Source organism: Poecile atricapillus, chromosome 2, assembly GCF_030490865.1.
Source record: "Poecile atricapillus isolate bPoeAtr1 chromosome 2, bPoeAtr1.hap1, whole genome shotgun sequence".
Classification (NCBI taxonomy): Eukaryota; Metazoa; Chordata; class Aves; order Passeriformes; family Paridae; genus Poecile; species Poecile atricapillus.
The window spans coordinates 67517801-67530203 of record NC_081250.1 but is presented as its reverse complement, the minus strand read 5'-3'; the positions used below and the strand labels follow the sequence as shown (position 1 = coordinate 67530203).

The following is a 12403-nucleotide window of genomic DNA, read 5'->3' as shown; positions in this document are numbered from 1 at the left end:
TCATAAAACTTCCTGTCTGGCTGACAGTTCTTTCTCAAGGTGGATGAACCGAGGCTGTTCAACCACCTCTGAAAACATTTGCTGCCACTGTCAGAACTCAAACTGGCCTGGCTTTCCAGTCTTCCTAGACTGCTCCATTACTGCATTCCATACAGCTTCTCTTCTGCAAGTACTTATATGCAATGTTAGGAAAGTCATTTAGAAAGCTGGTAGCAACAAAGCAGTTTGTTGGCTTCAATAAACAAAATATTGTTGAAATTTGAAGCGTCCTGCTCCCAATGAGGAACATACGAAACACCTTAAGAAATAAGAAAGAAACAATGATTTTGACAATTCATCATGCAACATTTGGACAACTTGATTTATCTTCTAGAGAAAGCAAGATGAGAGCAAGCTAACATGGAAACTTGTGTAGCAAAATGAAACTGCAAAAACCGCTAACAAAAACCTGTTTCCTCTCAGATGCTTGAACCATAGCACTATCACATGGTATTTTTGAATAGTGTGATTGATTCTCCTGAAAAGTCTTATCAAGCAACAAGGACAAAAGGTTAGAATGGAAGGCAAAAAAAGTATTAATGGCAATGCAAGCAATGGATATGTGTTAAAGAATAAATTCTTTCACTGCAGATGAATTGTGGAGCGTGGTCAGAACACTAAAAACTAGTGTTAACTGAGCTTTGGCTCTTCCCTTGAAATACTAAAAATGGAGAAGAACTGATGAATAGTATTTCTTCTGAATCATCCAAAAAAATCAAAATGCCTAAGACCTGGTTTACTGCAACGGTGAGACCCTTAGTTCAGATTAAGATGTTCTATTTTTAAGCCTTTGCAAAGCAAAGGAACATCTTCAGCAACCACTGCTGCCATATTTTTGCTATTGTGTGACTACTGATAACCTTCAAAGACTGTTCTTCAAAGGAAGGCTACAAAAACAGTATCACTATGCTGTGTACAGCTCAAAAAATGATTTGGCCCACCTCTTAGGAATGGTGATTAAATGCTCATGTCCAGAAGGCAGTCACAGAGATATTATATCTTATCCACCTTGATTTTGTATGTAGGCCCATCCTTCCACCAATGATCCTGCTACTGTCACTGAATGACCTCCTCTTTCACCACTTTAGATTAGCCCTTAAAGATATCAAGGAGGAGATTAAAAACCTTTTTGTAGGCTATTTCGAAGATTAGGAAAGTATGAAAGTTCTTAGATGTTTCATCTGCATGAATGATGTCCATCTTAAAGTCCAGTAGAGAATTTCACTTATCCAGATGAAGGATGTTGACCTTGGAAACATCGTTGTCATAAAGAACGGGCAGATTAATCAAGTCTAAGAAAGGAATCTCCAGCTCCTTCTACATAAATCACCCAAAGCCCATAAACGGACCAGCGTTTACAGAATGAGTATCTGCTGGACAATGGTCCAAAACTTGTCCACCAAAGTAGAACACTTGGGAACATTTTTTCAGGAAGACCTTTGAAAGGCTTTGAAAAAAAAAAATAAATAAAAACTTTGGTCATAAATGAGTTGACTCAATGGCTTGGTTGATTACACAAACGTGACGAACTCTGTGTCAACCTGTGCTGTTCTATGGCAGAGCATGGCTCCCTGGTGTGGCATGGAATAGGAAACACTCGATTGGAACAAACACTGCGGTATGAGAGAACACAGAGTTTGGCATTCCTGTCCTGACCCTGGCTTTGTCCCACCCTTCAGCCCTTTTGAGATCAGAAACTATGCCTTGAAGAATATTCTCTAGAAGAAGTAACTCCTTACATGTACCTTTGCATAATAAAGCCTTTCATTCATCAAGCTAATGGCTTGTTGCACAGCACCTGATGTGAGGCACCCCCAGATGACACACGAGGTGACAGGAACAGGTTGCGGGGTGTAACTAGCGATGGACTCATAAGCAAGTCAACAGTTGACTTTCTGTCGGCCCATCATCCCGCGGAGGCCTTGGCGGGGCCTTCCCGGCTTGGCAAACGCGGTCAGCCGGGAGATGGAAGGCACATATCCGGTGCTGGCAGCCACCGTCGAGGGCTGCTTAGTTTCTTTTACGGCAACGGCATCCAACCAAGGAAGTTTGGACGGGGAAGAAGCGCGTGCAGACGCGTTATATACGGCACCACCGCAGGGCGACGGACCGGGCGACGGCGGAGCCCGCGGGGGAGCGGAGCCCGGAGGGTCGCGGAGGGGCGGGCACGGGGGGCTGCGGATGGGGGCGGGCGGGGGCTCGGGGGCGTGACGAGGGCCCTGCACGTGCGTGGGGCCCCGTGTCCTCCCACCTCCGCCCGGCTCCGAACTCCGCGTCCGTCCCGCGGGCACATCCCACACCCCCAAACCGCCCCCCCGCGCCCGCCGTTCTCATCGCCCGCGGTTTCCCGGGCGCGGCCCCGGGCGCTCGCCCCCGCCGCCCCCCGCGCGCCGCCGGGCTCAGCTGAGCAGACAATGGGAGATCAAAGCCGGGATGGGGTGGGAGGAGGAGGAGAAGGAGGAGGAGGAGGATGGTGCCGGGCGAAGGGGGGGCGGCTGGTGGAGCCGGCGGGGCGGAGAGCGGTGGTTCGCGTGTGGCGCTGCCTCTCTGCGCTCGATTAGTGTTCCTGGGGAGGGAGCGAGCGAGTGTAGCCGGCGGCGGACGGAGGGGTGCGGGGGGGCGGGGGGGGGGGGCGAGCACGCGTGTGAGTTCTGTGTGCGCGGGTGCGCGCGCCGCGTGCTCCCGCGCGCGCGTGCCCGCGGGTGCGTGCGCGCCGGGCTGTGCGAGGGCGAGCGGGGAGAGCGAGCGAGTTGCGCAGCTGCCGTGCGCGCACCCCCCCCGCCGCCGCCGCCGCCGCCGCCGCCAGCAGCAGCAGCAGCAGCAGGAGGGGCAGGAACAGGAGCACCTCACTGGCATTTAACGAGCGGAGCTGCTAGTTGCGCTGGAGAGAGACGCGCAGGGAGGAGGAGGAAGAAGAGGAGGAGGAGGAGGAGGAGGAGGAGGAGGAGGAGGAGGAGAAGGAGAAGGAGGAGGAAGGGAAGAGGAGAAGGAGGAGGGGAAGAGGAGGAGGAGAAGAAGAAAAAGAAGAAGAAGAAGAAGAAGAAGACGACGAGGAGGGAGAAGAGGAGGAGGCCAAACGGACACCAACTGAAACAAAAGTATTTCCAAACCAGCACCCAACTCCACCTTGTGAGGCTCCCCCAGCATGGCTTCCGAGGAACTCTACGAGGTAAGAGCCCCCGAGCCCCGCCGGCCCTGCCCCCGGCCCCGCCGGCCACCTCACCCCACCCCACCGCACCCGAGAGCGTTTTTGTTGCTCCCCGGGAGCGCCGCCGGGCTTGTCACCCACACTTGCCGCGGCTGCTGCCCCTTCCCGCTGGGCCCAGCGCCTGCGTGTGTGCCCAGCCTGGCCCCCCGCCCCCCCTTCCCTCCCCAGTTTTGCTGGAGGAGGACGGAAATGTGACTGAACGGAGGAGACGGCAAAGTGTTACCGTGGCCTGCGCTCCCCCCCAGTCCTTTCCCCACGTTCACACAACACTTTGATTCCGGGAGGAGAAGGGGGGGTGCTGGATGGGGCGAGCAGCGCTGACAGCCCCGGCAGTGAGCACGTCGAAGTGCGAGCCCGGCGCTGTGCAAAAATGTGAGCAAAGCCGAGTTATTGCCTCTGTCCGGGCCGGGGGGGGGGGGGGGGGAGCGGGGGGCAGAGGGGTTTTCCTCTTGGATTTGTGTCCATGCCAAAGTCCTGTGCCACCATCGTGTGCCTTGGCCGTGCAGCAGGCTGCGGCGGTGCAAAATATTAAAATTTAAACTCCTCGGCTCTTCGTGCTCCAACGATAGGGTTGAGGTTGCGAGAGAAGCCAAAAAGATTGAAAGTTAAGGCTCTGACACGCCATCCTTCACTCGTCACTCGGGAGGTGGTCAAAGCGTGTGCTGACGGGAGAGGAAGGTCTTGGGGTGAAGAAGGGAACAAGGTGATAGTCGAACTTTGAATTTCCTATCTTATGTGTGGCAATTTCACATCCTTGCCCTTAACTGAAAAGCATCATGGTTCTCTTGGATTGAACTTCCTTGTTTTTATTTTTATGAGAAGTCATTTCTGGGAGTGAAAAGCCATTGTTGTTTTGGAGCTGTTCTTGCCTTTTGGGTAGAGAAGTGGCCTCCCAAAACCAAAAATGCTCTTATCTGATAGTTAATATGCATCTAGACAGTGATGTATTAAAAAATATATATCCAGAGCCTGGAACTCTGAAGGTTAAAAGGAGGCAGATAGCCTTCAGGACACTTGACAGAAGATGTCTTACTGTACAGATGGTGCACATGTATCTCTCAATGGAGTTACATCTGTGATGCTATGGATGAACATACCCTGTAGAAGTCAGTGGAAGGTGCCCCAGGTGGGCTTGTATTTTAAGCAAGTTGACTGTCAAGCAGAGGTGCTGAAATGATAGACTAGAAGGAAGACCGAAGGCCTGTATTCCAAAGACAGATAAATCATGGTTAATTGCTTTGGCAAGTTTCCCCATCCTCACAATGTGGCTTAAGTCAATCTTGAAGGGATCATCCCTGGAAGTAGGAGAGAGATTTAGGAACCACTGCATCTCAAGGGGTTGCCAAAAACTTGCTTTGACTTTGGAAAAAGTTCTGTTGGGTTTGTGGAGCTGGGCCTGTAGACTGTGCTGCGGCCAATACTTGCTCCCTGTGTGTTGCTGCGTTTGATGGACAATGAGGTATCAGTTTTGATGGGTGCAAAGAAATGACTAGAAAAATTCTGTTTGCTGGGCATTGGACTGAGGCTAAAAATGACCATTGTGCATGACTCTTCTTCGCTGTCTCGTGTTCGGAATGTTGGCTTGTTGGCTCAGTTGACTTGTGGGGCACAGTTGTCCTCTGGGCAGGTGGTGGTTAGTGGCCACTGCACAAATGCTGGTTTTGAAAAACACCCAAAGAGATACTTTTAAATTTTAAAAATCAGACACATTCTTTAATTGTGCAAGAGCAAAGTTTATTTAAGATGCCAAAATCGTTAATGCTTTTGGACTCACATGTGGTCAAGCTGCCTCTTTCCTTCTAAATTGTTCATTTTTGACAAGTTTCGTCTTATAATGGACTTTTTTAGCCATGTCTGAAAAATCATAAAATAAATTATTTAAATATAGTGAGCAATAATTTGGGAAGGACGTAACTGCAAGTTGACCTGAAATGTTAATTATTAAGTAATTTAATCTGTTTTGTGAACTGCCTGTGTTATTGACTGTAGGTTTACTTCTGTTTCTTGGCTGTCTTATTTATAACTCATGCCATGCAATATTGTTTGAATCTGGTGTTTGAAATCTGGTGCCATTTGTTATACTTCCATTTTTCCTTCTGGATCTTGATCTGGTGTCTTGATCAAAAAAATGTTGTGTAATCTATTTGCAATTGTTAGCTTAAGTATGAATGCCAACTATTTCTGCTGATATGTGTCATGGTTCTTCCAAAATACAAATGAAAAATCCTCTTATAAAAAAATGAAGGTAAGTTAGTTTTTCTTTTTTTAAAAAAACAAACATCTTGATGGATTCACTTGTTTGTGGGATTCTTTTTATTCTGGATGTCATCCCTGAAGAGAGGGAGCTGATCTCTATGTAGGCCAGTGATTTGGAATTCAAAGATCAAGACCTTGAAATCTACTAATGGATTGGCAGTGTGACTGTGGGGGCTGGCTGTGTATCCTCAATGTCATGACTACCCACTCTTATTTTTTTTTCTTTTTTTTTCTTTTTTTTTCTTTTTTTTTTTTTTTTTTTGTTATTGGGGTAGAAACATTGGAGAGACTCTTTTTTTTCTACATGGAAAATGAAACAATCAGTTATGTTGCCAACCTCTGTGGATGAGGCAAATAACATTTTCTGTTTGCAAGTTTGTTTCTTCAAGGGACAGGGTCTTTGTTAGTGAGGTGGACAGACATGGAGAAGCTGGTGAACAAGACAGGTAAAGCAAAACATAAGAAAAGGTGCACTGGGTTTGTATTTCCCCAGGTTTGTTTCAACAGTCATTGGCATCTTATGGCACCTCTCTCTGTATGTGCCTGCTGTGATTTGTCAGTGTGGCTTTTGAAAAATCCTTTGTACAGCCTTTGGGCAAATGGTAGGGTTGCCTTCTTCAGTATGACAGCTTTCCTTTGGCTTACTGACCTGTTTCCCACCATCTGAAACATTGTTGGTGGGAAGCATTACTTTTCTCATCATCTTCGCTGGAGTAATTAGAAGTAGACCTCATTTCCAAGGTCTTTTAGGAAGCAAACTATGTTTGCATTCTCTGCAATCAAATCCCTTGACCTCCTTTGGCAAACTCTCGCAAGTGATGTCTGGGATTGAAGTCATCCCAAGTTGTGGTCGGCATGACAAGCTTGTTTGATGAAATGTGGAAGTGATTCCATACAGGTGCTCTGTGGGAGAACTGTGTGCTGGCTAGCAGGTCAGACGTACCAAGTTGCGGTCGGTAGACAACTACTAATCTGTGCAGTTTTTGGAAGACTCTCATAAAAGTTAATAATTTGGTTTTATATTAGGTGAGGTAGAAATGCATTGACATTCTCTGCTGTTGGACATTGTATCTAGTCAAATTACTGAGTGTTTCTGCCTTTCCTTAGGGAACTACTGGTACATTTGATACCCATAATATACATGGCCCACTGGACCATTTGTGTAACTCTGGCTAGGCTTGGGCCACAATTGCTACTCATATCAAAACATTTCTACTGGGTTTTACTGATGAGTAAGCAAAACATTTTGTGTGAACTTTGCTGGTGCACCTACGCCTTGATGCCTTTTACCTTGGCATTGGTCATAAACCTAGTGTTTTAAGGTGTATTAACCAATTTCCATTAAAATATTACACATTAACATATTGAAAGTCCTATACTTCAAGATTATACATTTTTGTATGTTTTATAAAATGAAAAATACCTTTTTTTTTTTTTAATTCTTCCAGTGCCTTGCAAAAAACATACACATTTTTTTCATACTGGTGTCTGGTATTCTCAAGGTGATACTTCACTTCCAATGATGATTCAGTACTTTTGGTTTTATTTTTAGAACTAAAGCCTTTGACATTAAATTATACAGATATAGTGAAATTACTGAAAGAAATTTCAGGAGCAACTGGTTGAAGTTCTATGGCCTGGCATTAAGCTATGTGTCAGGTTTAATCACCTAATAAGTAGGCCCAAAGATACATATTCCAAGAAAATTTAAGTTTTGTATATAGAGTAATGGCCACAAGTCAAAAAAAGTGATCCTGTGGGCTGTTCTTCATCTAGTGTGCTAGTTTTTTTAATGATAGACTGTAGAAAACTGATGGAGAAATGCTGTCATTTTGTCGAAAATTTGATACTGCACAGGAATTACTCACTTAAACCCAAAGTTTCTCTCACAGCCCTAGTAACACTGCAGCAATCGAATCTTCATCATGTTTTGTGTGCATTTACTGGAAAGTTTAAACATTTGTTTTGGTTAAATTAACTGAAAGGGTAAATCTATTATCCATAGTATGCAGCTTGGAGTTGTAGTTTTTTATGGCTATTTGATGAAAAATTACTATTAACAACAAATCAGAATTGGCTGTTCAGGCAATAACTATTTTTTTTCCTCATTGAAATGGGTTGTTTTCATTCAACCTGTGTTGCAGGAAGTCCATATTGTCTTGGGATTTATCTTCTGCTGATTGTTTCAGATGTGTGGATTCCCAAGACCTTGTATTAAAGATTTTGTTCATAAGGAGGGTTTTACAGTCATTGAGGTGTAACGCCTAAGTTTTTATGAGTTTATTTTGACAACTGGTGGAAATGTTACTGCTTGATTCAGGAGAGGTAAAAGACTTAAATTTGCTTGACTGACCCTACCCAACGATGTAAGTCTAGGAATTTACATCAGACTTGTTTGTGTTGCTTCCACCCCTTAGGAACTACACATCTGACTTAAAGCAGAGTTGAGGATTAGCTGTTCATCCTCCATGAATGACTTTCACTTCTTTAAACCAGAGCACAAATGGAAGAGCACCACAGGAATGGAGCCATCACATTTAGTGCAAAAAACCTGACTTTTCCATGTCCCTTGCCAAGCTGCTTTTCACCAGCTTGATTAGCCCCAGAACTCAGAACAAAATTGAGGACTAGTGCCCTGTGTTCTGGTGCTGCTGCAGGGGAAGTGCCTAAGCTGCCTCTGGGGTTTTCTTCATTTTGCCCTGCCCTCCATGGTGCCACTGGCGTGGCAGAGCTTGGGGCTTCTCCCAGGGTGAGCTCAAACACATGCAAGTAAAGGAATGAAGCTCTGTCTGTGTCCCGTGTGGAACGCAAATGGTTCACAGATACGGAGATGTCTTAGCAGATTTTATCCACAAAAATCACTTGTATGTATGTGTACAAAATCAATAGAGTAAAAAAAAATTGTTTTATTTTTTTTCTGTATTAGTTATTTTGAATTGCTCAAGTCCATCGCAGAAAAAAAAAAAAAAAAGAAGATGGAAGGGAGAGAAAGTGGGAAAGAGATGCTTCATCCATAACGCATGTGAAGCTCTGGTAATTCTTAACCTTCAGAGTCTGTCTTTTACTGTGATTTAATTTCTTGAGTTTTTTGGTCAATCAGAGATCTACTACTGAGGTGCCAGTCACGTTTAGAGTTACAGAACAATTACTTCCAACTTGCAAGACTGTGCTATCGCAGAAGGTTGCTTCCACTATGCTGATGTTCAGTACCTCTTGAATGAGGATAAATTATCAGACACAAAGAACCTAATGAGACATGCCACAGCCCCTTGTTCTTCAGGAAGGTTGGCGTAGCTGGAACAGCATCAGTGATTTTGTATCCCTTTTAGACCTCTCAGTAGGTGCAGCTTCATCTCTTCCTGACTGCCGCAGCATTTCTGATCTGTGCCAAAGCAGAAGAAGAAACCAAGTTACAGTTATGCTTTCTTCTTATTCAACCAGAATATGTGATAACTTGATGTGCAGATCTGTTGGATATAACAGATAAGCAGCCCTATAATGCCACTCTTATTCTTCTGTAATAAATTCCAAATCTGCTGTTACTGGGCAGTGTATTATTTTTGTGTATCTGTTGGAAGCACAAGCTCCACAAACTGTATTTGCGGGGTAAAAAGGGATCCATAAGTCTTTCCCTGTTCTCTTCTGTGCCTTTGAGATTTTGAATGGCTGGATGCCACATGGTAGATATTAGGGGTCAATAAATACAGGGTGGATTATTTTTTTAATCTTAGAATAAAATATTTGTCATTCACATATTAAACTTACCACGTGGTTTGTCTGACAGTATGCCATTAGTCCAGAAAATATCTTAAAAGTTCAGTATTTTATATTATCAATTGTCTTTTCCAGAGCTGTAGTATCTCTCTAAGAAGAGCTTTTATTTTTCTAATTTCTGATGAGCTTTTAATATTTACACACAAGAATTTTGTGCTCTTTGAAATGAATTCTTTGAACTTCTCTCCATATTACTTAGAAGAAAATAAAACTGGCATGTTACTGGCTCAATACACTAAAAAGGAAAAAATATTTACATGTCCTGGGTTGATTTTCATAAACATCCTCAGAAGATATACATGTGTCCCTTAATGGTGACCTATGGCAGATATTTTTCAAGGCATCTATTAATATGTAGGAATACATAGGATAGATGTGAATTAAAAACCATTTTTTAATAATAGATTTACATTTTTAAGTTACTTTAAAGTCACTTTGGTAGGATTAATTGCAAAATAAAGCAAGTACTTTCTAAGTATCTTTAAACTGTAAATTAGTTGTATTGAATAGTGGAACTACTGTAACTCAGTTTTGTTGTGATTCTTTAGTGAGGCTTCACATTTTATTATCACAGTACATACAATAAAAAGCTCTGATCAAATCTTTCTTCTTGACCGTGTTAAGTCTGAGGGTTTGTTTAATTTCTTTTGTGGAGAAAGATAAAGTATGTGTTTCAAGTGGCCTAACCACATTTGTAGTTGTGCTTCTCTGACTCTTCCTCCCCTACAGTTTCTTGAAGTTTATGTCTTTTAAGGAAATGAAGTGTTCTTTGCTTATTGTCCTAGTAGGACATGAAAAATCAAAACTCTTGTTGTTTTTTTAATATCCTAGATTGAAAGGGAAAAAAGGTCCTCTTCCTCTTCCTCTTCCTCTTCCTCTTCCTCTTCCTCTTCCTCTTCCTCTTCCTCTTCCTCTTCCTCTTCCTCTTCCTCTTCCTCTTCCTCTTCCTCTTCCTCTTCCTCTTCCTCTTCCTCTTCCTCTTCCTCTTCCTCTTCCTCTTCCTCTTCCTCTTCCTCTTCCCTTCCTTTGTAATTTTCAGTTTGCAGACACATTTAAGTACTTCTCTAAGCATCTCTATTTCCTGTAAAATACTGGATTATGGAAATTGGCTTGGTTTAGGGAAAAAGAAAAAATTTGGCTTTACTTTGAAGATGCCACAGTTAAAAGAAAGTTGTGGGAAGTATATTGTTACGTATTTATCACAGAAAAATGTTACATATACATTTTAGAAATACATATGTAGAGGAACCATTGAGGTACGTTCTTAGGAGTGGTGAAATGGATATATGTCAACTTCAAAATACTTTCAAGACTATGATGTGTTGAATGTTGTACAGTGGATATTCAGAAGTCTGTAGTTTATGAAGTTTCTTCCATTACATGCAGTTCTTCAATGAAGCATCATCAGGATATTGATAACATTTTTGTTGCCAATAACTAGACGTATGAAGGGCACAAAACAATTCAAAGTAAATTTGTGAGCATTAACAACTATAGTCTGGCTAGTTGCTAAATCATGCTCATTTGTTGTGTTTTGATTTCAGCACCTGATTTTCCTCAGTTCTATGTATGTCGAAAACACAGCTTGTGATAGCACAGTGTGACAATTCCATTTTACTTTAGTGGCAAGGTCATTTACAAAGTTAAAACCAACAGACCTGGGATTGCATCTGTAAGAAATAATGGGAATGCAAAGCTATACATACTGACACAAAAGATCCATCCAGTTCAGCACCCTGATTCCTATCACAGGTCCATAATGTAGAGCAAAAAAATGGGAAATGTGTCATAGCAGTAGTCATTGGGAGCTTTTCAGCCTTGGTTATAAATTACTGGCAGCATAACCTGAGCTGCCCAGATGTTCAGAGCCCACTTTCATTACCTGCACACATGTGCCAGGGGGTTGTGGCTGCAGGCCACAAATACATTGTTGTTCCTGAATTCTCTGTTAACTTCAACTCAGATTTTCCAAGAAGAGGTTGTTAGCGCATGTGATCAAACAAAACTAACTCTCTGTAAAACCTCAAGTTATCAGCAGTGTATGCTCTAGATATCTGCGGAGTCTCCAGCACAGACTTGGTGTGCTTAAGTGTATTGTGATATTGTAGGTGGGGAGACAAAGAATCCACGACTCATGCTCCAGGTGTTCATGAGACAAAACAGACTCATTTATTATTCAGAACTCACATAAATACTCCATTCAAATTTCCCAGGCTAGACCGCCATTGGCTGATACTTCTCTCCCTGCCCAGCATCCTGGCCAGTGGTGTGCAGTGGTTCAGACATAAATTAGGCTAGCCAAACTAGATTTGTGTTATGGCTAGACCAGATCCATGTTATATTTAGATTTACTTTGTCCAGTCCAGACCAGCTGCACTGTAACACTACTGCAACACTTAAGGACTGTATCCCAAAATCAGGTCTAGCTGGCAGCTTTGTGAGTACACTCAGCCTAGAAAATCTGGAGTGAAGAATGTGCCCACGAAATAAGACAAATTGTAATAGCACTTGCAATAATAACTCTAGGAATTAATCTCATTATTTGAAGTTGCTACTATTTTGTAAATATAAACCATAGAAGATTGTACTGAAGTATAATATATAAAATTAGGGAAACTGATGGAAAACTTCTCTGAAAACAGGAAAAAACTGTTTTTTCCTCTTCTGTAGGCTTTTTGCCATAGAGTTGCTTTTATAACGTAACTCATAGGTGGCCAGTCATGTTTTCAAGACTAGCACATTTTTTCACACTTGTTTAGGTCACAGATAAGGACCAAACTTGATCTTGGATTGGCAGTACTTTCTAAGAACAAAGAAACATAAAGTCAGAGCAATGATGTTTACGTCAGACAGAATCTTGAGCTTTTGCTTTTAGTGTATTTTTCTGTGGAATTAGTTTGTAAATATAGTTATGCTAAATACATATATTCAAGGCAACTTCTCAGTTGAATGAGCATTTCCAGCAAAACAATTTCTAATGTTTCCTGAAAATGATGCTTCGACCCGAGCTTTCCACCCTCTTTTGCAGCTGAAGGAGTAACTAACTAGATGTCCAAGCATTCCCAAGTGTAACAGAAGATTTAATGGAGTGCAGTTTTAGAGTAAGTCAATAAATTTTCACTTGTG

The 12403-nt window shown here is 42.9% G+C and overlaps 1 protein-coding gene across 1 annotated transcript in view; it reads left to right on the top strand.

Annotated features, from left to right (window-relative positions):
• Positions 1-2671: 2671 nt before the first annotated feature.
• CDYL (chromodomain Y like) overlaps positions 2672-12403 on the top strand; it is a 114360-nt gene continuing 104628 nt past the window's right edge. Inside the window, exon 1 of the mRNA XM_058833149.1 lies at positions 2672-3208. Within this exon, the coding sequence (XP_058689132.1) occupies positions 3185-3208 (24 nt within the window). The 5' untranslated portion in view covers positions 2672-3184. The remainder of the gene's footprint in view (positions 3209-12403) is intronic.